At 41.9% G+C, this 27,961-nt stretch overlaps 1 protein-coding gene across 1 annotated transcript in view; it reads right to left on the minus strand.

Moving 5' to 3' along the window:
• Nucleotides 1–27,961, minus strand: part of FTO (FTO, alpha-ketoglutarate dependent dioxygenase) — a 451,699-nt gene that overhangs the window by 308,250 nt on the left and 115,488 nt on the right. Inside the window, exons 5-7 of the mRNA XM_018554721.1 lie at nt 11,490–11,569; nt 10,577–10,720; nt 5,815–5,934 (exon numbers count right to left, since the gene is read on the minus strand). Of these exons, the coding sequence (XP_018410223.1) occupies nt 5,815–5,934; nt 10,577–10,720; nt 11,490–11,569 (344 nt within the window). The remainder of the gene's footprint in view (nt 1–5,814; nt 5,935–10,576; nt 10,721–11,489; nt 11,570–27,961) is intronic.

Raw genomic sequence — 27,961 nt, forward strand, 5'->3', positions numbered from 1 at the left:
GTATGTATGGTCCCATTTAGATAATTTGGATAACATTTTTTAAATAAATCGATGGACAAGAGTCTTTCAGTAAGATTGCCACACTAGCTCTCCTAGAGTTTGTCAAAGTAGCATATGTTCTGGGATAATAATTCGATAAAAAGGTAAATGAGCTTCTAGAATTAAAATGTGTTTCCTGGAGGAAAATTATATCGGCTTGAGATGACTTAAACTCTTTTAAAGCCAAATTTAGTTTAAATGGAGAATTAAGGCACTTAACATTAGAGGATACAAATTTACATTGAGCCATCAAGACAGAATTGGTGTGTGTGTGTGTGTGTGATTGTGTGTGTGTGTGTGTGTGTGATTGTGTTTTTAAGAGTATGTGTACCCCTGTATGTTATGGTCTCTGAGGAAGGTATATAAACGCTTTTTGAATAATTCATTCAAATATTATTTTCTCCTAAGTTTCCAATAGAAACAACAAAAAAGGCCACCATCACCTACAGGTTACACTGGGAGATTAAAACAGGACCTTTTTAGAAACAAATATTGTCCTGGTGGTTTGAGGGTGATGCATATAATAATAACAGGCCGTGATACAATGACACAGCAGAGTCTCAGCTTTGGATAGATATGTCATCAGCACACCAGCTTGACAAAATCCAAGTGCATATCAATTTTATTGATAGATGTCAGGCACTTTCGGGGCTGCACAGGGTCTTCTTCATCAGGCTCAGATATTAAATTATATAATACAGAACCACAGCCTATAAATACACATATAATAATGAAACTATTATGGAGTCTCAGACTCGATTTTGCATGAAATGTGAAAGCTACTACCATGAAAAACATAAAATAAAACATAAATTGTCATGGGAAGTTTACATTTAAGTTTCTATATTGTTACCATGAATGTAATGGTTAAAGAAAAATATGTTAGCGCCACGGTATGGCTACAGAAATAGAAAAGAGCGAGTAGGCCAAAACTAGACACATTGTGTATTGATTAATTAGTGGTTCCAAAGTGGCAAAAAATACCATAGCATAATATGATGGAATAATTGAGTCCCGGGAAGGCATGCTAATTCTCCCTCAGTAAGGTTTAGCAACTCCACTCGCAAAAGCGAGTAGAAAAAGAGTCTAAAGTAGAAACAAAACAAAAAACAATCTCTTAGGAGGTAGGTGACGTCCTTTTTTCCCAAGATAGAAGTGTGTGGAAAGGGGACCATGAGTTGACGAGTCAGATATATGGTCTGATAGAACAAAAAACAAGCAGACATAGTGCGAAAAAAAACTAACCTATAATACCAAAGGAAATAGATATATAGACAATAACTCAAATGCACAACTGTCATGTAAGTGAGAGCGTGTGATTGAAAGTGAACACAAACATACTCTGCTCCACCACCGAGAAGAGGCCCTTGATAGATGTGTCAAATGCTGACTGGCTTCTCATGTAATTCAGGCTTTCTTCTTCCTAGGAGGGCTTTTGGAAGGTGAGGCACAGGTGATGGTGGAAGAAGGCAATTATGCATATTTCCTCGCTTCCTCAGGAGAAGTGAAGGATTCAATGCGGTCTTCAGGGGATGTGACCCGCAAGATCGCTGGATAGGCCAGTGTAAATCTGATTTGCTTGTCAACAAGAATATGACAGGTCTCTGAAAATAATTTCCTCTGTTTAGTGAGAACCGCTGAGTAATCTGTGAATAACAGCAGTTTGAACCCACAGGCAATTAAGGCGTGCTGGGTGTGGTAAGCTTGAAGGATTAGTGGTCTGTCAGAAAAATCCAAATAGCGGACTATGGCAGGTCTTGACCTCTGGTTCTCTGTAGGGGGGCCTGTTCTATGTGTATGCTCCACCTTACATATTTTATTTTAAATCAAGCATGTTTTTTTTTTTATCCAATTAATCGAAAAAAAATATTAGCCCACAAATTGATTATGAAAATAATTGTTAGTTGCAGCCCTAAAATATTCACACATTGTACAAGCATGCTGGCCATGTTTTACAATGTGTTCTCATTTACACCAACAAAAGAAAAATAAATGAGATATGACATGTTTTGATAGGTCAATGCTGCACCTAGATGAAAAAAGCAACACCATTCAATCCAATGTAAAACAGAGTGTGTACCAGTATTTGCTAATCTGTATAGAAAAAAATGGCAGTACAAACGAACCCTGAGAAACAAGGAGCCCAATCTCCCAAAACGTGTTGGCTGTATCACTTATAAGATCGGAAAGAAAAATATTGATCTATATGTCTATTTTCTTGAGGCATTCTTTATTGTACACACACACATGTAGGCCCAAAGGGTCAGTTCTAACACAAATAAAATGTATACACAAGCCCCCAGTGTCCACCCCATATTAATGTAACAGTAAACAGGGAAAACCTCAGTCAAAGAACTGTGCATGTACCTTGCTGGTGTATTTTGTTACTATATTGCAAATGTTACTTTTACAACATAACATAAAAATACTTGTGTTCAGAAATATCTGAAAGTTACAGTTCACCTTTGTCCAGACTACAGGCATTAACCCCTTCACGACCAACGACGTACAGGGACGTCACTGGCAGCAGAGCTGTATGAAACAGACTACCGACAGCTTTTGCCGTCAGGACTCTGTTTAAACTTGTAAAGCCGACTGTCATCTTTACAGTAGAAGTGAAGTGATTCTGGCGACTCAGCTGCCGCCAGATCGCTTCTATGGCCTGGTGAAGGGGTGCCCCCCCCCCATCCGACACCCCCGCCATGTTTCCTGGGCTCCGGGACCGGCTTCTTTGGTGTCGGCGGGAAGATGTGGAGGAGATGGACTCCGTTTGTCGATCCCCTCCCCGTTCTATGGGACCGGGAGTGATGCAGATTGCATCACTTCCGGTCCCACAGCTGCCAGTGCTGGGCTCCTGAAGCTTATTTAAAATACAAAGGTGATACTAAGGGTCATTTGGAGTACATGTCACCACCATCTGCTATCACATGTGGGGCTTGTAAGCCCCCCTATGTGATAGCAATTAAAGTAAAAAAATAAATAACCGTTTTTAAAATTAACATAAAAAAATCAAAAAAGGCCCCTGCATCTTCACGTAAACATGTGTCGGGTGCGCCTACGTATGAAAACGTTGAATGTGCTACGCATGTTGAATATCATCGCACACACCAGAATAAAAGCAATAATTCTAGGGCCAGTATTTTTGGGTATCTCTAAACTGATGACCTGTGGGGGTCGTGGACTTTTTGCGGTACTGAATTTTGTTGCCGTTTCACGGATGCACACAACTTTTAACCTGGGCATGTTGGGTATCTATTTACTCGTTGTAACCTCATATTTTATTTAAAAAAATTGGTATTTTATTGTGTTTTGGGGCATTTAAGTACATTTTCCACTAAATTTGGGGGTAAGAACTGCAGGATTTTTATTATTATTATTATTATTATTCCCCACACTGCAAAGGTTAATTGCTCATTTTTGTCTAGGTTAAAAAATAACAGTTATACTCACCCAAAGCTTTGAAGCGGCCAGCTGTGACAGCGCTCACCCCAGCCTCTCTCTTCCTATGCTGCAGCATTTGCCAGAGTCCTCACATCTATACACCGTGTATAGAATGTGATGATTTACAAGACCTTAGAGGGCTGCAAAGGAGGGGGAGGGAGGCTGGAAGTACTAGTCTAAGAGCAAGCCGACTCCATAGTTCATGTGAGTATAACTTTTTTCTTTTCTTTTTTTGAAGCTAGACAAAAATGAGCAGTTAACCCTTGCAGTGTGGGGGTAGCCCCACTGCAAAGGGTTAATACACGTTTTTCCTTCTTTAAATGTTTACATATTCCCAATAAGCAGTAAAGGAGCTTTAAAAAATAATCTCTGACCTCTGCTGCTTTTAATGCAAAGTTAATCTTTCCCAAAGACCTTCCAAGATTACAATAAAACATCTTTATAATGTTTCTAACAGCTTGAGCACACCTGCTAGTTGTTTTTTGCATTAGAAGACTTGCAGTCCACCATAATAGAAAAATAACTAAGATTTCAATGATCTTTGAAAATGAATGTATCCTCAATGTTTATAGATAGAGAGGTGAATGGAGGCTTAATACTTTAGTATACATAGTCGGGGCACAAGTTTAATTTAAAGCTGAATGCTGGGATCTCCATACTAAATCTCCCATTCCTCCCTCTCTCCATACTCTTCTAAGATTGTACCCTTTTTTCTCATAAAAATAAATAATACCATATAAAAAAAAACATTTAAAAAACCCCTTATAAGCAGCAATGACATCACAAATCATAGCTAGACATTTTCCTCAGCACAGATACAAGGGACAGGGTCCTATGTGGCTCTGCAGGTCTCTTTTAACGCGGGTCCGTCGCCACATTGGACTACATCACTCATATTACATTGGGAGTGTAGTGCCGTGATTGGACAGTTATGTGGATGGCATCACCACCCCCTTAGCTGCACTTGTGTCTAAAGATAGCTAATTAGAACAGCCAATCTATATAAGACCAGCATTAGTTAGCCGCACGATAGCTACAAGCATAAACTACAGCAGGGCTGTCCCATGACCGGTCGCTGCTCCCAGAGAGCAGGCAGCAGTGACTGGTCATGCACCAAAGAAATTAGTTCCCCATTGCTATTTTTACACACAGTAGAAGGGGTTTAGCAGATTTTCTATGCCTGGAGTTTGACTTTAAAGAACATTTAAAGGATCACTACCCCCAAACAACTACACACATTACAATTCATTAAACTAGACATTCCACATATAAACAGGTGTACAAAGCTTTCTACACATACAATTTTGATGGCCTGCTGTGGGTCTGAAGCTGCAGCTGCAACATTAGTGTTATCTCTGCCGAGCCAGGGACTACATGTCCAGCATACATAGCTACCATTCTCACTGATGTGGATGGAGAGTGGCAGCTGATTGATGTCCCCTGCCACCCTCTTCCTTCAGAACTATGCACAATCCCATAGCTGTTTTCACTCTAACTTGACATATTGGGACCAAGTGCATATACTGTACAACAATGACTGGCAACAGGGGCATATCTACTGCAAGGCAAACAAGGCATTTCCACTTTCCAAGGGGGCAGCAAGAAAAACCAAAATACAGCATTGTTACCTCCATGATAGAGCAGGGCATAGCATCAGAAGCATGCTGTATCCAGTGACTGACGGGTTATGCAAAATGTCTTAAACAGGAAGGGGGGGGGGGGGGGGTAAATAAATTTAGATTGAGGGGGGCGCACGAGTTTAGTCTTGCCTACGGCAGCACAAAACCATAATACACCACTGACTGGCATCATGAAGTCTGCTGAGATTGGGAAGACTACATGCACAGCAACCTGTAACCTATTTCAGAGAGTGTGCACTGCAGCATCAAACACCTATGCTACATTGTCATCCAAATACAGGAAGCACAATAAAAATAGCCAGATTGTGAGTAACAAATTATATTTAAAAAAATAGCCAGACTTGCAAAATTGCCAGGTAAGATTTATCAAATTAGCAGCTCAGACAATGATAATAATTATGTAATAGAATATGCAGACACAAGTTGCATCGCATACCATAATTTTAACGTTTGGATTTATAAATACTTTAATCATACATGACAATACATCTAAAAGTCTGTTGAATGCATTGGTACAAGTGTAGCATTTGTATAAAGCCACGTGTAAGTGTATGCAATCTGACAGTTCAGTCCTTTGGAGCCCCTAATTTTCTATACACAAGAAGTAACATAATTTATTAAAAACTCAATCCAAACTATACAGGCTTCAGTCCATCATGTAAAAGTGCAAAATATGCATAATTCCATATCTCACCATGGTTTCCATCTGCCTCCAATCATCTTCCAGATCAGTCATCGCTTTTATCCAGAAATTGCTGCATTTAGTATATCGCTTTCCTTGAAACCAGAATTGACGCAGCCACTCAAACTCAACCTAATTGGACATATACAGTTTTAGAGCAGTGAAGAACCATTGTGCAAGTCATACCTTCCTAAGATTTTGTACAAATTAAGTAAAAATAGGTGTGTTTCAAGAAGGGAATATTTATTAAAAGGTTACCTGAAACTAATTTTTGATAATCTCACACTTATAGTTAAACATATTACATAATCAGGTAAAAAGAACCTTAAAACTACGGTTTATCTAGAGAAATGCAAAACAAATTTTATAAATCATGGTCTAATTTGTCCAACAGGGGAAAAACCTTACAAATGTCTTAAGACAATTGGATACTCCCTGGATCAATAATCTATGGTGTCCTTTCAATAAATATTATTAGCCAAGTATATATTGTGAATTTAAAAACAAACCCCACCTTTAGGAAAACAATCTACAGAGCTGTCTTAAAGTAGGTCTGTTCCACATTGTCACAGTTTTACTTTAAAGAAACATTTCCACCTTGCACTTTGCAGTGCCCTTATAGTGATCACCTTTGTACACAGTTTACTATACTGACCATTTATATATGTACAGAAGGTGATGATATCCCTCTTAATTGACTTTTCTCAAGGGAGAATTAAATCAGTTCAGTTAATCTTTCCACATACCCTAGGTCCTACATGTCCCTTGTTAATTTAGGCTTTGGTTGCAAAACTCGCACATTGGTAATGTTATTTATGCATATATTTGTACATAGATACATATCTAAAAACAATGAAAAGGACAATTGCTTGCCACTTGATCCTATCCATGATAGGGAAAGTCAGTGTGTAAAAATTGGATTTTTGCACTTAACATCAAGAAAAAAACAAAAAAAAAACATTTATTGTAGTTCATTGAGGGACACAGAAATGCAAAAGACTGTTAAGTTATACTGCTGCCTTCAGGAGGATTTGGACACTGGCAAACAAAAAACAGTGCCAAGCTGGTGTAAACCTACCTACTCCCAGCATTCTTTAGTTTTGTTACATAGTTAGTTAGTCAAAAAAAAAAAAAAAGTCTATCAAGCTCAACCAGTAGGAAAAATAAATAAATAAATAATAATAATAATTGAAAACCTACATAAACAGAACCATTTGTCCACAGTTACCCACATTTGATTCAGAGGAAGGCAAAAAAAAAAACATTTTAGAAAGCATGGTTTGTTTAAAATAAGTACCAAATGCATGATCATAATATAGAAATCCTATTTGATATAGTGTTCATTGAAGGACACAGCGTTTTAGAGACTGTTGGGATGCCCAAACGCAGTCCAACTTAAGAGTGGGCAACTGCAACCAAAACGCACGTCCAATAATAAAATAAAATAACTGAAGCTGCCTGCAGCTCAAAGAAGAGGCCAGAACATCCACCTGGTAAAACTTGGAAAACATGTAAACAGATTATCAGATGGCAGCTTTGCAAACAATAGCATGATGCTGAAATGCCCAAGAGGTGCTTGGATAATGGTCTCTCTAAGCTCAGGGGCGGATCTAGAGTCCATTTCCAGCAGGGGCACTGCCAGAAAATAAAGTTTTGCTTACAAAATGGATAATATTTTATTTAACGTATCATACAGTCCTAACCTTGTTTAAAACAGTGACACATTTATCATTCCAGATTTCAGATTTTTACATGATAGAGAGACAGGATATAATGGGGAATTAACACAAATCTTGACTTACTGCTAGCCAGTGGTGTCACAAGGGGGGTGCGGCCCGCACCCGGGTGACAGCAAAATGATTGACAGGCATTTTGGTGTAACCCCGTCTAAAAAGTCGGGCACTCTGTCATGGACAGGAGAGTATCAGGAGAGAGGAGGGGACCCGGCGGCAGACCCCACCCCGCTGGGTGAACATCCCCTCCTCTCTCTGTCGGCGTGCATTACCAAGATGGCAGGCGTCAATCAGATGGCTGGGCATAATGTGATGATCTCATTGTGCACGTGCAAGGTGACGTTACACTATGACGACACAGTGGGGTGTCACCCGGTCTGCAGACCGAGTGACACCCGGCCTCGGGGCGCCCCTGCTGCTAGCCACTGTCCTGGTCCCCAGAGAGCTTCATATCACCTCTTTGAAATCTTGTTATGTGACCCCTGTTAAACAGCAATGTAGAATACCACCAGCTATAAAGGACTACAAATTCTAGCAATACTTTATACAACAATGCAGAATACTATTAGCCTTGTATAATGTATTGTTGGGATGTATAGTCCTGTATAGCTGGTGGTATTCAGCATTGCTGTATACTCATTATACAGCAATGCTACAGTGCCCCCTAAGCCAGCCATCACCCATAGACTCCCCACCCTCACCTAACACATGCAAGCTGCAGCACCTCTTCTCTTGCGTCCCAGACAGGAGAATGTGGCTGTCTGGCGGTGTTATTGTAAATGACAGGAACGGCCACCGGCACATACAGCTGTCCCTCAGTATCACAGAATTTACTGCAGTTAAATTGTACAAAGTTTTTTTTACAATGAACCGCAGTAAAGTATGTGACACTGAGGGGCAGCTGTATGTAGTGTCCCTACTACTACGGGACCTGCGGGTGGCAGAGGCAAGGAGCGAGACTCGGGATGGGAGTGGCACTAATCTGGGGGGGTAATTGCCCCATTGTTCCCCCCCGGATCCGCTGCCACTGTCTGAGCCACAGATATGGATGGAAATGAGAACAAAAAGCTGGTTCCCACTTTACTAAATCCATCAGAAAAAAAGACAAAGAAAGTCAGTCTTCCTAATGGAAACAATGGTTATACTTATTGTACAGACAGACACAGACAGCACAAGCTACATCCAGGGCATGGAGAGAGATCTTCTGCTGATTAAAGAGGGAAGGATGAATGTTGTTCTGATTCAGGTGAAAAGCTGAAACTACAATGGGTAGAAAGGAAGTTATTGGGCTCTTCAACACCTTGTCCCTGTGAAACCAAAAAGGGTTCTTTACAGGACAAAACTGCCAGTACAGACAAACACCCTGCAGAGGTGATGGCAATAAGCAATATGACCTTGTAAGTGAGTATAGAAAAAGGGAAATATCCCTAAATAAGTTAAACGGGTGGTTTCTGCAGCATCAGAAGAATCATATTTACATTTCATGGAGTCAGAGGGGGAGGGCATTGTGGGTATTCTCAGGGATACTCCCCTGAAAGTGTGGCAAGGCTAGCATGGGGGTAAGAATCTTGAACACTCAAGGTGAAGAGGATAGGCCAAATAGCAGGGCCACAAACTGGAAGTCTTGGGTGCCTACAGCAAAGTGAAGAAATAGCTAATGTGCTTGAAAAATGAGAACATCCTTGATGCCCACAGAGGACATAGTCTCCCTGATGCCATTAAGCTAGGAAAGACCTGGTTTAGGGCCTTTAGATCCAAGATGTGACTGTCCCCTTTTGTTTTGGGAACAGTGAAAAGGTTGGAGTTGAACTCTTGGATCCTTTCTGACACAGGCAATGGGGCAATGACCCCCAGCTCCAGAATTTCCACCAGGACACAGGCAGGCTGAAAGATATGAACTGTGGAGGGGCTCATAGCAAAATTCTTGAATGTAGATCTGGGAAATTAACTCCCACAGCCAAACATCTGAGATGTTGGCTGCCCAGATCTCCATAAAGGCTAACAGTGCCTCCCTAATTCATGCTATAGCACGTTTAAGGTTTTCAGCCATATTGGGGGGCGGGGCCTGGGTTTGGCTTCTGAGGTTGAGGCCCAGAAGTACCGAAAGGAACACTTCTTTGCCTCCAAGGAGGGGGAGGTTTTCCATACTGAGGTCTGGGCTTCTTCTGCTGGGGAAGGTGTGTGCTCTAACCCCAGTCACATCCTTGATAAGGGTGTCCAGGACAACTTTGAAGAGACATTGCCCCTCAAAGGGCATGCATATGCTTTCTATATGCTTGTGCCACAGCTTGACACTTTCAACAAAGAGTCTTCCTCATGTTAACCAACAGAAGACTCATACTAGAATCATCAAAAACATCTAGCATATCATCTGCTCAGTAGCTTAAGGATGTAAGCATAAGCTCCAAATGCTCAGCAAGCAAGGTGTCTGCTTGGAAGGAGGCAGGACCCATTCTCATAGACTTCACCCAGCCCGCTAGAGTTTGATAGACAAGCATGATAGCCATGGTACATTGTAAGGCAGGACCTGCAAGACAAAACAAAGGTTTTGAAAGGATTTCCAGTCATGTAACAAAGGGGTGCTTAAACACAGACACATCCTTCATGTTTGTTTAGGTGGGAAACTCCCAGTTCCAGAAAGGGATTGGTCCACTTTTTAATAAAGCCCCCCAAAAAAGATTGTGAGAAACAGCAGACACACCAGAAAGATCTTAGCAGCCTCAAGGCCTCTAAATGAACCTAGATTGGAAACAGCGCTAGAGAAGCTGCAGTCTGGCCCTCAAGCAATAGGGTGGGGTGCACCACAACTTGGAGCTTACATGGGGCAGGGAACAAAAGTAAGAGCATGCTGCTGAGAAGGGTGACAGTTAAGTGAACCTGTTCCTAAACCCTGCACAGGCAAAGCACAATTATAGGACTATAAAATGCATCTAAGGCTGTTGCACATCTCTCAGCATTTATTGATATGTTTACTCAATCCTTTATTAAAAATAATAAACATTATATTCCTTGGTACACATTAGAGACCAACTTCATCTTACCTCATTGTGAATCTTCTCTGCTTGTTGTAAAATGTCCACTTCTAATGACTTCAACTCTTTCTCTCCAGTACTGGGAATCACCAAAAGATTATTAAGAGCAGTTTGACATCTTGCTTTTATATAATTTAGTGTACCTTCAGAACACTATATAAAAAACAAACGTAAAAAAAAAATCAAACCTAACTCAAACGCAAAAGAAAGCAACCATCAGTAAGAAATATATTAAACACAACATCATTATTTACACCTTACAAGTCAAACACACAATTGTTGATGCTCAAGTGAATTGTAGCATTTAGCAATACCCTAACATCCCTCTTAACACAACCCTAAAGCTGGAATGCCTGCTGTAATATGCCATCAAAATATTGTTATGCCACTAAAATGTGCCCATTTAATAAGGTTCCCATGTTTTCCAACTTTGTTGACATGTTGTCCAAGTAAATATGTTCATTTCCTTTTGCCTGGATGTTCATCTCTGCCACAGTACCACACACTCCCCACACATTCCCAACAATTATTCTATTTTCTTCAGGACCAATGAGGTGTACACTACATACTATGTTGGTATTGGTTTAGACATTATTGGCTGTTACTCTGAAGCGGGCAAAAACAGAGTTAATTCACTGCCCCACATTGTGTTGCAATTTATCCACACAAATATAATGGCAGCCTGTGCAATACATTACATTTTAAGCAATATACTGCAGTTTGCCAAGAAATGTAAAAATGTAAACAAATGACCCATGGTTGCATATCAAAGGCCTTATTCTTGTGTAATAAGTTAACATTTTCTGGCATCTTTTAATATTTAGTGGAGCACAGTTTTACAAATTTGCAAAATGTAAAACAAAACACACACAAAAAAACACTAATTGTTGCATGTCACAGTTAGGCTATGGGAAGACCATACCTCGGCTACTCTGTGCGTGGAGCTGAAACGAGGCTGTGATCCAGCAATTACACAGTGCTGATGGGTTTTGTTCAGGTCACCTGTTGAACAAATCATAGTAAAACAAAAGATACAACTGTTAAGATACATTTCCTTTAAATGCATGCAGTATTACAAGTGAATACAAACTATGCATGTAAAAGCATTCCACATCTGTACCCAGGTCTAAAAAGATCAGCTTTTTAGTGGTTCCATAAAGGTGGTAGTACAAAACATGGTAGCCCCCGTCATTTGAAAACGGTGTTTTAAGCCATGCCTTGTTCTTCACCACCTCAGGAGCAACCCTTCACCAATCACCACACAGAGGAGTGTCTGTGACAACTAGTAAGAGGAAAATAATTAAAACAAACCTGTTGGGGAACTTACACACTTGATACATGATGCAAAAAATAACCACTCAGACCACCTATTTTTAAAAAGTCCACACAGCTGCCTATCATTGTGCAGGTGGACGTGATGGGAAACTGCTATATTTCAAACACTCCACAAGTGCCACCTCTTTTAACTTGCAATACACATACGGTAACTATCAGCAAACAAGCCAATGAACTTGCTGTCACTCAGTTCAAACATGCTTTCAATAGGGAACGCAATGCCATATCTTCTCAGGTTCAGCCTACTCTCCCTATTTTCAAAGCAGCACCACCAGCAAATGCTTACAGACAGCAGGGCAGAAGACCCACTTTCAATCAACTCCAGAGTGTACTTAATGGGGAACACACCCATTTCCTCACAGTCCCCATTCCCTATAGCATTGAGGCAGCAGATGGGCTCAGGAGCAAACCTCATGAGGAACAGTCTGTGAATATGATCTCAGACACCACCCAAATATCACATGGATGCAAACGAGCTATATCTATAAAAGACAAATTGGTTAAAGCAGATATTGGTTTAGTTAAAGTGAGTAGACAGAAGATTTCATGTGAGAGAAGGAAGGATACTGTTCCATGCCATTAATGTGCACAATGCACAATTCCCTGTTAGGTGCCTGAGGGAATGTTGCAGTAGTTGTTTTTTTTCTAGCCACCTGCTGCTTTGATGTGATACAGAATTGGTGGTGTCAGAGGGGATGGGCACATACTCTTCCCCTTTAGAGGCCATCTGCTGTTTCAACTCTAAACAGAATGGTCAGAGTCAGGTGGAATGTGTGCATTTCCCATCAGAGCCCCTCTAAAATTGATTGACAGTGAGTCTGTTGTTCCGCAGTTTGTTAGCGTTTGCTAATGGTGCCGCATTGACATTGGGAATATGAGCATTGTGTTCCCCATCAGGTTTGCATTTGAATTGAGTGACATTGAGTTTATTGGCCTGCTGATGGTTGTGTTTTGCAGGATAAAAGAGGTGGAGCCTGGGGGGTGTCTAAAATATAGAACCCCCATCAGATATGCCTGCTCAATGATAAGACAGCTGTGTGGGACTTTTTAAAACAGGTTGTCTGAGTGACAGTTTCATGATTCAGGTATGTGAGTTCCTCATTAGGTTTGTTTATTTGTCCTCCTTCTCTTCCAATTGGGTAACACAGATAGTGCCCCGTGATTTGTGAAGAGGGATTTAAATTGTTGGTGTTTGCAATATGTTTTGCACTTGCCCCTAGCTTAATAAAGACTAGGAATTGGCTTAAAATGTTGCTTTTAAAGAACAGAAGCTATCATGTTTTGTACTACCACCTTTTTTAAATTAGGCAAAGGTGTTAACTCTGACTGGCTGAAGGACGTTTTTTTCCAGGCACTCACTAAGATGTATGCTTCAGATTTACAAGTACAATACAAATTATGTAAATATAATTTCCTTTTTCGGGACAGTACTTGCAGGTGTTTAAAGGATGGTAGCTTATAAGTGGAACCCAAAACCGGGAAACAATAAGCAACGTATTGCAGAAAAATCTTAAAACAATGAGCTTTTGACTACAGCTCACTGCTCTTCCAAAAGAGCTTTTTGGTCTGTACTCTACTTATACACTAATTTTAAACTGGGATCACAGTGTAAGAAAGACTTTGCAGAAATGGAGTCACGCATTGCATTTCGTTCCGCTATACCATAAAACAATTCACAGCAATCTACACTTTGCTGACTGTGCTACAAAAATAAGTGACATGCTAGTCTGTAGTGACTGGAGGTATGCAATACTCGTGATAAAAGGGGTCTAGTATAGTCCTGGAATATTATTTTATTAGCAGTATTAACTATTCACAAGAAATTATCCCCCAGCAGAAAATTATTTCCTTTGAAATGATGTATACATGTTCACTTCAGCAGGCTCTTTAGAGGGTGAAATCAGTCCAAGAGCCAAGTGAGGGTAAAGAGGTGTGAAAGGGTGCACCAATTTATCTTTATTTGCTGACGAAAACCAATCTATCTCCCTACATATACAAGGCTTTCTGAGAATGGCTGCAGGGCATTATTTATTCCTGCAAAGTGACTTTTGACACAGGGACAAAACAGGAGATGCCGTCTTAAAATGAGTGGCCGTAGGCCAAATGTTTGTGAGTTCGTTTAAACGCTGGGTGCCAGATTAAACTTGTTTCCCTGGCAACCCGCCTGTCAGTCAAACAGCAAAAGAGATCTGCACCTGATCAGGAAATTTTCCATAAGCGCTATATAAATCAAAGAGTTAATGCCACATTTTAATTCAGGAAATTAGATCATTATTTTATAATCTGCACTACTAAAATTTCATTGCTCCCTTCCATTCAAATTTAATATCATATTAATAGCAGAGGGAATCCTGGGAAATGCTATATGGGTAATGCACAAGAGATTAATAAGGACATTCTAAAATTAAAAAAAAGGTTGTTATTTTTTTTATTATGAGATTTTTCCATGTGTTAAATAAGGTATAATGAAGTATATTAACCAGCACAGCAAAAGAAAAAAATGTATGGTTGTCCAACATATTTGAACTCAGAAACACACTGTGCAGTTCTATACTATTGAGTACACTTGCGTTTATTAAACTTGATGGACAACAAAGAGCTCAGAACAAGAGACAAACAGAGATAGGCTAATTAAGAAAAACATTCAACAAAAAGATGATGGTATCTCAGAGAGTGGAAATGGTGCCAGCTAACAGTTACCAGAAATTAGGATAAAATAAAAAGAGATTTTCTGGAATACCACCATAATTACATTAGATAAATGCAAACATAATAGTTTATTAAACATAGAGAATGATCCATATTAACTACCTCCGGGCCGGCCGTAGTAAAACAATGGCAGGCCGGGAGCGAAGCGTGTGAGCGGGAAACCCCCGAGATTTAAAAACAGGCAGTGATGCCCGTTAACATACAAGCGATCCGCCGGTCGCTTGTATGGGGTAACGATCTGTGACCCCGCTGATCCCGGGCTCCGCTGAGCCCGGTGCCAGCCCGGGATCAGCATGGCACCCGTGTCACAGGGGATCAGAGGGAGATCGTTACACGAGCTCCCTCCGGTCCCCTCTCCTCTGCAAGAATGTGGAAGTGTTGTATATTACATCACTTCCGCATTCTTGTGTCACTCTCCAGCTTTAGAAGCTGGAAAGAAGCTGATGGAGCAGATCTGTGCTTCATTAGCTTCTTTTGGGGGTCTAGGTGACATTAGGGGTCTTGGGGACCCCTGATGTCTCCATAAAGAGGACCTGTCACATTTTGCATTCACATAGGGGGGTTTTATTAGCCCCCGTATGTGATAGCAATAAAGTTTAGTGAAAAAAAATAGGAAAACAAATTAAAGTCCCCCCCCCATTTTTTTTTAACCACTTGCCGTCCGCCCGTTGTAAAAAAACGGACGGACGGCACTGCAGCAGTTTTTATTCTGCTCGTGGGTGCACACGGGCATAAAAGACCCGACCAATGCAAACACCCGTTACCGGGTGTTTCACATTAAGACGATCGGTGGCTCCATAGCCAGCCGATCGTCTATATGTGCTTGTTTTTTCAATCTCGGGATCCGCTGCCCCATCTGCGGCCCGGGATCGGGTCGGGAGGGCGTCAGGAGGAAGAGGAAGGGAGATCAGCTCCTTGCTGACCTCCCTCCGGGCTGTGAATGCAGAAGTGATGTGTGTTACATCACTTCCGCATTCACCTGTCAGTCATCTGGCTGCTATAGCCAGAGAAAAGAAGCTGATGAAGCAGATCTCTGCTTCATCAGCTTCTTTTGGGGTCCACAGGTGACATTAGGGGTCCTAGAGACCCCTAATGTCTCCAATCCAGCTTTAGAAGCTGGAAAGAAGCTGATGGAGCAGATCTGTGCTTCATTAGCTTCTTTTGGGGGTCTAGGTGACATTAGGGGTCTTGGGGACCCCTGATGTCTCCATAAAGAGGACCTGTCACATTTTGCATTCACATAGGGGGGTTTTATTAGCCCCCGTATGTGATAGCAATAAAGTTTAGTGAAAAAAAATAGGAAAACAAATTAAAGTCCCCCCCCCATTTTTTTTTAACCACTTGCCGTCCGCCCGTTGTAAAAAAACGGACGGACGGCACTGCAGCAGTTTTTATTCTGCTCGTGGGTGCACACGGGCATAAAAGACCCGACCAATGCAAACACCCGTTACCGGGTGTTTCACATTAAGACGATCGGTGGCTCCATAGCCAGCCGATCGTCTATATGTGCTTGTTTTTTCAATCTCGGGATCCGCTGCCCCATCTGCGGCCCGGGATCGGGTCGGGAGGGCGTCAGGAGGAAGAGGAAGGGAGATCAGAACTTAAAAAAAAAATAAATACCACCAAAAGAAAGTTCTATTTGTCCCTTAAAAATGGTATAACATTAATTTCAGTACAGCGTTGCATGACGGAATAAATGTCAGTCAAAGTACTGCAGCGCTGAATACTGAAAAATGGCCTGGATGGGAAGGTGGTTTAACACTGCGGATGTCAACTGGTTAAAGTTACACATAAACAAGAATAAAAAAAACAAAAAAAATGGTTAAAGTCGCCACCCATACATACACGCATACAAACATGCGTCAGGCGCGCATACGTGCAAAAAAGATGATTGTGCTCATTACGCCGCACATGTTACATATCGCCGCGAACGTTGGAGTGAGAGCAATAATTCTAGGGCCATCAATCACTGATAACACTAAACTGATGAGCGGTAAAAGCTTTTAAAGTGTCGCCTAGGACAATTTTGGGTATGGTAGTTTTCTGCAATTTCGCGGGTGCGCACAATTTTTAAAGCTTGAAATGTTTGGCGTTTATTTACCCGACGTGACCCCGACTTTTATATTTTTCCAAAAAACTGGGTAATAATAAATGTTTCCTAACAATGTAAAAAAAAAAAAAAATCAGTAATTTTTCCTAATTATAGTAAAAAATAAAAACCCCAGTGGTGAATAAATATTACCAAAAGAAAGCTCTATGTGTCCCCCAAAAATGGTATAAAATTAATTTCAGTACAGTGTTGCATGACGGAATAAATGTCAGTCAAAGTACCACAGCGCTGAATACTGAAAAATGGCCTGGCCAGGAAGGGGGGTCTAAACACCTGGTCTTCAAGCAGTTAATGATCGAGACCCATTTTATTACTTCTCTATAATCACTGAAATGTGTTCACTTTGTACAGCCTGAGGGTGTTCTAAGACCACAGCCCCACACGCATTACTGCTATGCAGGGGGCCTGCTGTCCAGATATCAGGATTTCTCAATTGTTGTCTGCATATAGTCATGAATGCCCATTTGCTGCTCACATATTGTCATTTTTGTCCACATATCGTCACAATGGCCCATTTGTTACACAGATAATGCCACAATGGCTTGTCTGTTGACTGCATATTGTCATGATGATATATTTGTTGCCTGCATACTTTTAAAATTCACAATTTTTCGGATTGTGTATTATAACTATGGACTGCTGCCCGTGTATTGTATGCAATTGCCTATTTGGGGACAATGCAGTTTTAGGTTTGACATGTTTTGCCTATGTGTTGCCAAGTTACCACTGCTTAGAGGCCTGTATAGGCAAAGTGCACACACTATCAAAAGCACACTGCTATTATCCCCCACTATTAAACCTTTGAATTTTATTTAGCACTCCGGTATTATCACAATGCTTTGTGTGATGCTATTAAACATAATTTTTTTCATTCCACCAATATGATTATACTGTATATACAGATATGTACAGCATTCAGATATCTTCATTGTATAAATGTCTTTCTGCCCGTTATTAGTATTTAATTGTATGATTATTCTTTATGTATATATAGGAGCATGGGGGGTTGTTGTTTTTTTAATATGTCAAATATTTAATATGCTAGATAAGCTGCTGTGTGTGTGTGTATGTACATGCACACACCATAGTGTATCAATTCATATACAAATTATTTGCTTCAGAAATATACATTTAAGAGGAATGTTGTGCCCATAAGTCAAGCAGAGAACAGAGGACTATTCACTATTATTTGCTGTAGTCTCCCTGCAGCTGATCTTACCATCTTTAATGATTTACCACGCCTGTATCTCTGTGAAGGCAGACATTTTAGTAGAGGCAGGGCTTTGTTTGCTGATGTCAGCACTGCCAGTCTGATGATCCGATAATTGGTGTATTATTATTGATGAAGTAGCAGAAAAGGAGCAGAAATCTGAGATCCATGGAATGTTTGATGCAGAAGCAGGGGAATTCTTGCACTGCAGTTTCCTTTTCAGAAACTAGAACAGTGAGTGGCACAGCAGTGACATCGCCAAATCTCACTTAAATTTTCTTGAGACTAGTACAGTAGGTAGAGGCACAGTTTCTTAGATTCATACTGCAGAAATTCAGCTATAAGGCTGTAGGCACAGGAGAACCTAGGCACAGGAAATGTATGCTATTTTTTAGGAGAAATTCAGAATAAAAGATAAATATTTAAGTGTACTTATTAGGCACAATTAACATTAATAGATGTTCCCTATAGCAACTATTTACTTTTGAGATGATGTTCACTTTAATGCATGACAAAGAACTATGGATTAGAAAAGCACAGGCTCTTTTATTTCGGGAAAACAGTCTCTTTCTGAATCTTAAATGGAGCCATCTTATAAGCATTGAATCATTGCACTAACTACTAAGCTCTGAAAGCACAACCTATGTTTACAACAGGTAGTACGAGGAGACAGAACACAAAAGGGAAAGAGCTTCACCTACTGAATACCTGAGAGAATAAAAGTGTGCACATGCAAGATTTCTTATTTACCGGACTAAAATAAACAACTAAGAAATTTGTTTATTCGTTGGTCCCTACTGTACACCAAATGTTTTGTAAGCAGATTCCAAGTTAACTGGCTTCCTTAAAGGCACAAACACAAATTGTATTAACCCTTGCAGTGTGGCTACCCACACAAGCTTGCTCTTGGACCGGTCCATGGAGTATCTTTCCTTTTCTGCTGCAGCCTAAGGACCTGTGAGCAGGGCCGCCATGAGGAGGGGTACAGCCGATACTCAGGGCAGCCTGGGGGGGCCCGGGCCCTGGGGCGGCCGCACCGCCGGTAGTCACAAGGCAGTGCCAGGGAGACAGCAGGCTGTATAAGGATGCTGGCTGGCAGTTTTCTGATGCCTATAATGCAGATGTGTGTGCATACTCTGCAATTATTCCTCCTGACCTCTGCACTCTGCCCTATACCAGATTGCTCTGTGCATCTGTATGGACATCAGTTCTATACAGGACACACGTTTACATGCTTCTAACAAGCCATCTTAGTGAAGTGTAAGACTCTAGACTTCTATTCCACTCACTCTATGACAAAGAGGTCTATCTTGGTGGTGGAGAGATCCATTTAAAGGATCTAACTTATACTATGTGTTTGACAGATTAAGGTCACCGCCAACCAAGGACAGAGGGCTGAACTTTCCAGAGAAAACTTGTACTTAAAAAGAGATTTTAACTGCTGGTCAGTAGAATCCTAAGGTAAGCACACTCTCTACATGTTAAGTGGCTTTCCAGTTAAGGTGGGTCACTGTCAGATCCACAGTGGATGTAGACAAATGTTTTATAAATTGTCTCTCAAATGGGAACAGTATAAAAAACAACCTCCCAGGAGGCGCATGCGCGCGGCTGTCATGACAAACTTCCCGAGACAGCTCCATAGCCCGCCCGTACAAACCTCTTCTAAGCCGGGAGCCTTGCGCTTCCCACATACCTACCATACTCCTACGGGTGTCGGAATCCTCCCTGATTCAAAAAAATGTCTTCCTCGGGCCCCCGGAACTCCCAGATGTAGAAAAACAAGCCGGTTTCTGAAACGGCCCGGACTCCAGCCAAAATGGCGCCTGCGACTCACTCTCCCGCGCGCCCAGCCGCCTCAAACTCCAGCAGTGACATGGATGATGAGGACCATAGTGGCAGAAAGGGCGATAGATCCCGGAATCGGTCTCAGTCAGCGCTCCTGCAAAGATTTGAATCTACGCTGCAAAACAAATCACAGACAAGCTCCTGAAGGAGATCCGTGATATAGGCCACCACACCGCGGCCCTAGAAGATCGATGTGATGACATTAAAGCGGACCTATCTGTAGTCACCGGAGATCTCGGTACCCTACGTGAGGAGAATTCTCAGCTACTCTCCAAACTGGAAGATCTTGAAAATAGATCCCGCCACTCCAATGTTCGCATAATAGGCCTACCTGAGCACATCACGGATCTGTACGCTACCACAACGGCACTCTTTCAGGAGCTGGCTCCGGAGCTCCCCCTAGATAGGCTGGAGATCGAGAGGGTCCACCAGACCTTGAACCGCAAACGACCAGATGGGCCCCCACGAAATGTGTTAGTTAAATTACACTTCTACCGCACTAAGGAGGCACTTATGGCGGCAGCAAGGGCCAAGGCCGCTCAAGCCCCATTGTCCTTCCAGGGCCACAAATTCCAACTATTTGCGGACTTGGCACCCTCGACTATTTCCAAACGAAGAGCCCTACGACCCTGTCTGGAGGTCCTCACCAAACACCACATCCCGTACAAATGGGGATTCCCGTTTCGTCTACTATTCTCACACGGCGGTAGGCACCATGCCTGTGTGACTTTAGAGGAAACCCAAGCTAAGCTGGCGTCACTAGGCCTCTCAGAATCCCACCTGCCATCCTCGAGCTCCCGTGACAACCCCCTGCCTCTTCTAAAAGGTCCAGGAGCAACTCGGATCACAAGCACTCGGGAGAATCGCGTGGCCCTGCAGTCAAGATGACTTCTAAGACTGCCACAACGCGCTGAAAAAACTCCGGGCCTGCCCGGGCCGGTTGTTACGTTTCACTTATCCCAGGCTGAGGGGGTCTATCCCCTACCTCTGGCAACTGAACCACTGCAAGACGACAAGAGGGATACTGACCTGCTGCCTCCATCTACCTTTCTTCAGGGATTCCACCCACTTGCTGGACGGACTTCCCGGGCTTGCCCGACTCATCCTCACACTGTTGTGCCTCTTGTTCCCGTGCTCTGGACAGCCTGAGATGCCCCGAAGGCTTGGAGATGCCCACCTTCACCATTACCAACCGAATTAGGCCCGGAACCCTTCGACTCACATCTTAGGTCTGAGACCTTGGGCTCCACAGATATCCTTCTTCAAATTTTTTAAAAAAATGTTTCCTTAAAAGTTTGTCAGCTATTCTTTCTAGTATATTGCATCCTAATACGGTGGTCTGTCAATAATATGGTCTTATTAACTGTCCGTCGAGTTTCAGGTTGGGCCTTATAACCCCCGGGGTCTCCCTACCTAAATACTGGTGTGGATGGTGGCCGAGTTCTCCAGAGAGGCCTAACTCTGTATCTTCACACTGGCCTGATCCCACACAAGGCAACAATTCAGTCTCCGCTGAGCCCCCTATAAAAAAAAATTACTTTAATTTCTGTGAAAGTTTACTTTGATTCCAGTTGAGAGTTTATCTTGGTAAAATGTTATCTATATATGGTTTGTACGGGTGGACATGTCACTGTGCCCTCCTAGTTACGGTTACCTTGGGTGGACTGAGATCCATGAGATCCCTCCACTCAACATCCCCGACATACCATGGCTTTGTACCACATTTCGGTTCACTCTCCCTCTGGTTCAGGACGGGTGAGTACCTTAGGCTAACTCACTATGCATTTTTGTCATGACTCTTAACCTGCTGAGTCTTAATGTGCAGGAGCTCAACTCTTCCAATAAGCGCACACAAGCTTTCAGGTTCTTTAGATCTACACATGCCAATATTATTTTTCTTCAAGAGACTCTTCTCGAGAACTTCCTGCCCCAAGTATTTGGCTCCCAATTCCTCATCATTTATATGGCCAATGACTCCAGTAAACGAAAGAGAGTCCTCATTGGCTTCCGTAGATCAGTGAATTTTGTCTGCCACTCTGAGACCATAGATCCATTGGGACGCTACTTGATCCTCACATGTTTGTTGGACGATAGAGAGATCACCCTAGTATCTTACTACGCTCCCAATACAAACCAGATTACCTTCTTCACGTACCTCCTCGAAAAAATAGCTTCATGCTCCACTGGAGCAGTCATAATGTGTGGAGACTCCAACCTGGTATTATATCCTCATCGAGATAAGTCCAGTATATCTGATTCATCCTTGCACACAGCGAAACCTTTCAGGGACTTAATATCAACCTACTCTCTGATTGATAGTTGGAGGGAGGCTAACCCCCATAAGACTGACTATTCCCATTATTCCTCTCTGCACAATATGTTTTCCAGAATAGATCATATCTTCACTGATACTTCTCTAACGCCCCACATCCTTCACTCCCACCTAATCCCGGTGTCGTGGTCTGACCACTCTGCCATCACCCTACTTCTTCCATCATCACTCCTTAACACTAAAGCCACTTCTTGGACCCTTAACAAATCTCTGCTGTCTGACCCCTCCTCCAAACTCCTGATTGAATCCTACATCTCTGATTACCTGTCCCTTAATCAGACACCTGACATCTCTCCAGTCACCTTGTGGGAGGCCCACAAATCTGTCTTAAGAGGGCAGTTTCTTCAATTGTCCTCTAGGCTCAAAAAAGAAAGTCCCTCCCCTACTATTAGAGCAACTCTGGAAACAGCTCGCCAAGACCTTAACTTACTACTAACAGACCATGCGGCTAAGCAGCTTAACCGCACAGCCCACACATTTTACCTGAAAGCAAATAAAGCTGACTCCATGCTAGCTGCTAGGCTAAGGAGGCTAGACCCATCCTTTAAACCTATTAAACTGTGTACCCACACGGGAACACATACTTCTAACCCTGTGAATATTCTTGAAATCTTTCACTGTCACCTCTCCACATCCCAAGAACAATTATCCAGTTCTGCAGCAAATTAATTCTTCTCGGACCTAGATTTGCCCCGTCTTTCCTCTTCTCAAATGGCCTCCTTCGAGGTACCTATTAAGGAGGAAGAGATTGCTCTGGCAATTTCTTCCCTCTCAAGGGGTAAAAGGCCGGGTCCAGATGGCTTCACCACGGCTTATTATGCTGAATTTAAAGAGCTCCTAACCCCTCCCCTGACCAGCTCGTTCAACTCCCTCCACAGGGGGATTCCCCTTGGACAAGAATCGCTCACGCCTCCATATGCACGATCCCCAAACCTGATTCTGACCATTCTAACCCCTCGAACTTCAGGCCGATTTCCCTCATTAACGTTGATGTTAAACTACTGCCCAACAGAATGAATCAAGTGGTAGGTCTATTGGTCAGTAATGAACAGGTAGGTTTTATCCCCACCAGGCAGGCTAGCGATAACATCCGCAGAGTCACTCTTCTCACCCATATAGCAAAATCCAAACAGATCCCCTCTATGCTTCTCTCCTTAGACATTAGGAAAGCATTCGATTCAGTCTCCTGACCATACCTATTTTACACGTTGCGACAGTGGGGTTTCGGCCCACACTTTCGCAACTGGATATCATCCCTATATAAAACAACCCTATAGCCCACATAAAGTATTCAGGATATCGATCCCAACCAATTCAGGTGCCGAGGGGCACAAGACAAGGTTGTCCATTATCGCCTCTATTATTTGCCTTGATCCTGGAACCTTTTGCTCAGAAATTCTGCATCTCCCCAAACATTTCTGGAATCCCTCACGAGGGTGTGTCACATAAAATTTGTATGTTTGCGGACGACACTTTATTCTTTATAACTAACCCCCTAGTATCTCTACCCAACCTTACAAAACTTATCACAGACTTCTCCTCTATTTCGGGACTACACACCAACGATGCCAAATCTTTAGTCCTAAACATATCCCTACCCCCAATCAAGTGATGTCCTTGCAACAAACCTATAACTATACCTGGTGCCCCTCCTACCTTCCATATCTGGGAATCAAACTAACCCCATCCTACCACTCATTGTATAAAGCAAATTACCCAGAAATGGTGGCTAAACTATTGCAATTGTTAAGAAACTGGGCTAATTATCGCCTTTCCTGGTTGGGTAGGATTGCGGCCGTCAAGATGACCCTCCTGCCAAAAATCCTCTACCTATTTAGAGTCCTACCAGTGTGTGTCCCGGACCCTATACTGCATAGACTACAGTCACGCATTTTCGCCTTTATATGGGGAGATCGGCGACCCAGAATTCCCCATCATACGCTCTACCTTCCAAAATCCCAGGGAGGACTGGCAGTCCCGAACTTAACCAAATACTACCAAGCAGCACAAATAGGCCAATTCTCTAAATGTCACGCAAACTATGAGTCCCCGGCTTGGGTGGCTCTAGAAAATGCGTTGACACATCCAACGACAGTTGCCAACCTTATTTGGCTTCCCCCCAGACATCGGCCCCTTATCTCTAATCCTATCACTTCCCATTCCCGAAAACTCTGGGACTCGGTGAAAAAGACATATGGACTAATATCCCCACATAAACCCCTCATGTCCATACTGAGCAACCCCTCCTTCCACCCGGCAACCACAGCCCCTCTAGCTTCATTGAATGGTCTTCACGCAATCTCACCTCTTTTTGGCAGCTGTAATCCACCTCAGGAATTAAATTGTTCCCGTACTTGCAGGAGCACTACCTGTTACCCAACAAGGAAATACTTTGCTACCTCCAGATCAAACACTTTACTACAGGACACATCAACAATCAGGACAGAACCACCACACCCTCGCCATTCGAACGAGTCTGTCGGGACAACCCCCATGGCCCAGGGCTTATCTCCCTCCTATACACTTCTTTGCTGTCTCTACCGGATGACCCTCCCCCATCCTACGTGTCTAAATGGAACATTGACCTTGGAGATGTCATGGATGAGGATTCCTGGCACCAGTCTTGGCAGAACACTAAATCCAACTTGCGGTGTTCAAGAATGTTAGAGATAAACTACAAGGTCCTCATGCGTTGGTACTTGGTGCCAGCCAGAGTGGCCACTTACAACTCCCACTGCTCACCAAACTGTTTCCAAGGATGCCCTGATTCGAGTACGTTTATCCACATCTGGTGGAGATGTCCAATAGTCTCGGGCTTCTGGGATGAAATGTTCGCCCTCATGAACTCGCTGGTCTCCGAGACGATGACTAAGGATCCAGTTTTTGCCCTAATCAATTGTAAACCAGAAAATCTTCCCAACAAGACCTTTAGGCTCTCCCTCCACATCCTCTCATCTGCACAGAGAGATATTGCACTAAATTGTCTCACAAAGTCTCTTCATATCTCGCACGTTATCACACATATTCATTGGATCATGGCCCAAGAGAAACGAACAGCACAAGAGAACAATATGCACAAATTATCTGGTCCCCGTGGATCGACAAATTCTTTGACTCACCTGTCTCCTGTCACCTTTGCCACATGTGATGCTATAGTTGTAACCTTACCATTGAGTGCTTCCTCCAACTAGTGTTACATAGTTACATAGTATTTGAGGTTGAATAAAGACATTAGTCCATCAAGTCCAACCTATTAGGATCTCATTCTAGGAGTACCTGTACCCCTGTATATTACGGTCCCTTAAGAAATCGTCCAAAAGTTTCTTGAACAATTCCACATTCTGGTCCGGAACCCTATTCCTATCCCTCTTTTTTCCTCTTTCCCTGTGTTCCTTATATGTCGTTTTGTTGTCCGGTGTCTCCCCATGTGCTGTGTGTCCTATGGTTGCTAGTATCACTTATCTGCCATACAAGTGTCCTGATTTACTTGACTGCTCCTACTCTATGAAACGGTGAACTGCATTTCAACCAGCCGACACAATACCATCTGAGGTCCTCGTAAGCTAACATGTGAACCCAGTCGGGCAGTAAAACGGGCAGTGTTAGGAAATTAAAAAGACATCCAACTATGCAAAAAACAAAGTACCCTTTGGTGTTCAGCCCAAACAACCTGTTCAACAGATTGTGTCTCCGGTGACAGGGCCATTGCTGAGGCAATGCTACAGCTCTGGACCTGAAAAAAAAAGGTCTAAATCATCCTATAGGCAGCAGATACTTGAAATATAGTGAAGTGGCTTTTTTGCCTGCTGCCTTATCTATTACAAATGCTGACATGTTCCAAGGCATTCACTGCACTGCAGACGGCTACATGACCTTCAATTTTGCCACACTCAGAAAACTTCTTGTAACAAGTCATGACTCTAAGCATAGTACTAACCACTAAAAGCAGATTCTGTGACCACTATGTCAGTTAGATATCCTTCCGTCCCTTGCTCAGTCTGCTCCAGAATGCAAATGACAAGGACTCCCACAGCAACTAGATTATAGTTCTAATTTATTCAATGAAAGTTAATACATACATGTACTCCAGTACTAAAATAAAAATGTATAATAGAAAAATAAAACATGATTTGACGTTAAAAATGTGTGGAAAGGAATGGTAAAGTGGAAAATTCTACTAAAACAGTAACATATACAGAGGGAAATAGTGAAGAAAAAACATTGCAAAAAGCAAAGCTTGAGGTGCCTTGTAGCTGATCTGTAGTAAACTGCCACGGGCTACTGCTTACAAATAATATATGCATTATTTTATGGAATTAAGACTAGAAATGTAACACTTACATGCAAACAAACTTTAACCTCACAAATTGATACATGACCATTGAAATCTAGTTAATTTTTCTAAAACAATGGGATTCAGTGAATGAATAACTGATAGATGTTTATAAAATGGTTGCCAGCATTAATGTGTGTGCATTCATTTTACCAAAGGGAGGGTATACTTAAAACAAAAGAATAGCAAAGAATAACAAAAGAATAGCATTATTAAAGGAATAAACTGCTGTTTTCATTATAGAAGTGCAGGAAGATCACAATGGAATGTCCTTATTTAACAAAGAGTTAATACTGGGTACGAGAGGTTAAGATGAACATCAGCATCATAAAATCATCACAATATGAGGGCTGTGTTCAGCAGGCTAATACTTAAGGGTGCCTATAGAATATCAATGTAAGGAAGCAATTTATGACTCTAGAGTGGGTTTATAGGCCCTTTGCTCTCACTCAGAATAGATCAGGAGGTTATTAGGGAGTTTGATAAATCAAAATAGGAATACATGAAAGAAAACTAAGAAAAAATGCTGCACTGGTACCAATAAAGGTTCATAACTACCATGGGGATACTCCACAACCTGAAATTCATGGTCAACAAATCACTACAATATTTATTCAAAGGAAATTAATTTTTCTACTGATATGGTCAAGTAAAAAATAAAAGTTTAATGAAGCTTTGTACAGTAACAACACTGTATGTATATAGTAATTTTATTAGGTTGTATCTTTAAATAATCAGGAGATGTCAATTTTGACTTTGATATTTGCAAACAGATTTGAACAAGCATACTATCCCAGGAATTAACTCTAGAGTTCATACTAAAATTAACCACCATTTGCATAAGCATAACTATTTTTTTCCTTTAAAAATTACTTCTGCTAGACTTGCTCTGTATAAAAGCATTTCACTTTTTTAAAATTAACATTTATTATGCAAATACCCTATGAGTATATGACCCAAAATGACCTGTCTAAACAAAGTGTGAGTTGCCAAAAGATACCAAGCTATTTTTTTTAAACTTTATTCATTCACCTAGTGCAGCATATGAATAGCGGTTGTAACAATGCAGACCTGTTTAGGATACCTTGAAAATTGCCCTCAAAACAATTTGGGTATTGTTTTGCCTGTTTTTAACAGACTAACAGCCTTGTATTGAGTTGGCACTAAAGATGTCTGAAAGTGTCTCAAAGATCTTATTTTAGCACTAAGGCTGGATTCACACCAAATGTGTTGGGGTTGTGCTGGCTATTTTTATTTTTTTCAATTTGCAGTGGTGTGTGCTGAAAAATGAACTGTGTGCAGTACAGCAGGATGTCACACGGTACAACTGGCCATATAACTTAATGGAATGTCAATAATGACATGTCAATAAAGTGCTGACAAAAAAAGCAAAACAGTGTGATGCACTGGGATTGGCACTGTGAATTCATATGCACATCAGTGGCTGTGTATGTTAGTGCAGCCGCTGGTGTGAATCCAGCCTTAAATATGATAGTGTAAAGGCGATTTTTATAATATAA

This window comes from Nanorana parkeri, unplaced genomic scaffold, assembly GCF_000935625.1.
Source record: "Nanorana parkeri isolate BGI_ZX_2015 unplaced genomic scaffold, ASM93562v1 scaffold170, whole genome shotgun sequence".
NCBI lineage: Eukaryota > Metazoa > Chordata > Amphibia > Anura > Dicroglossidae > Nanorana > Nanorana parkeri.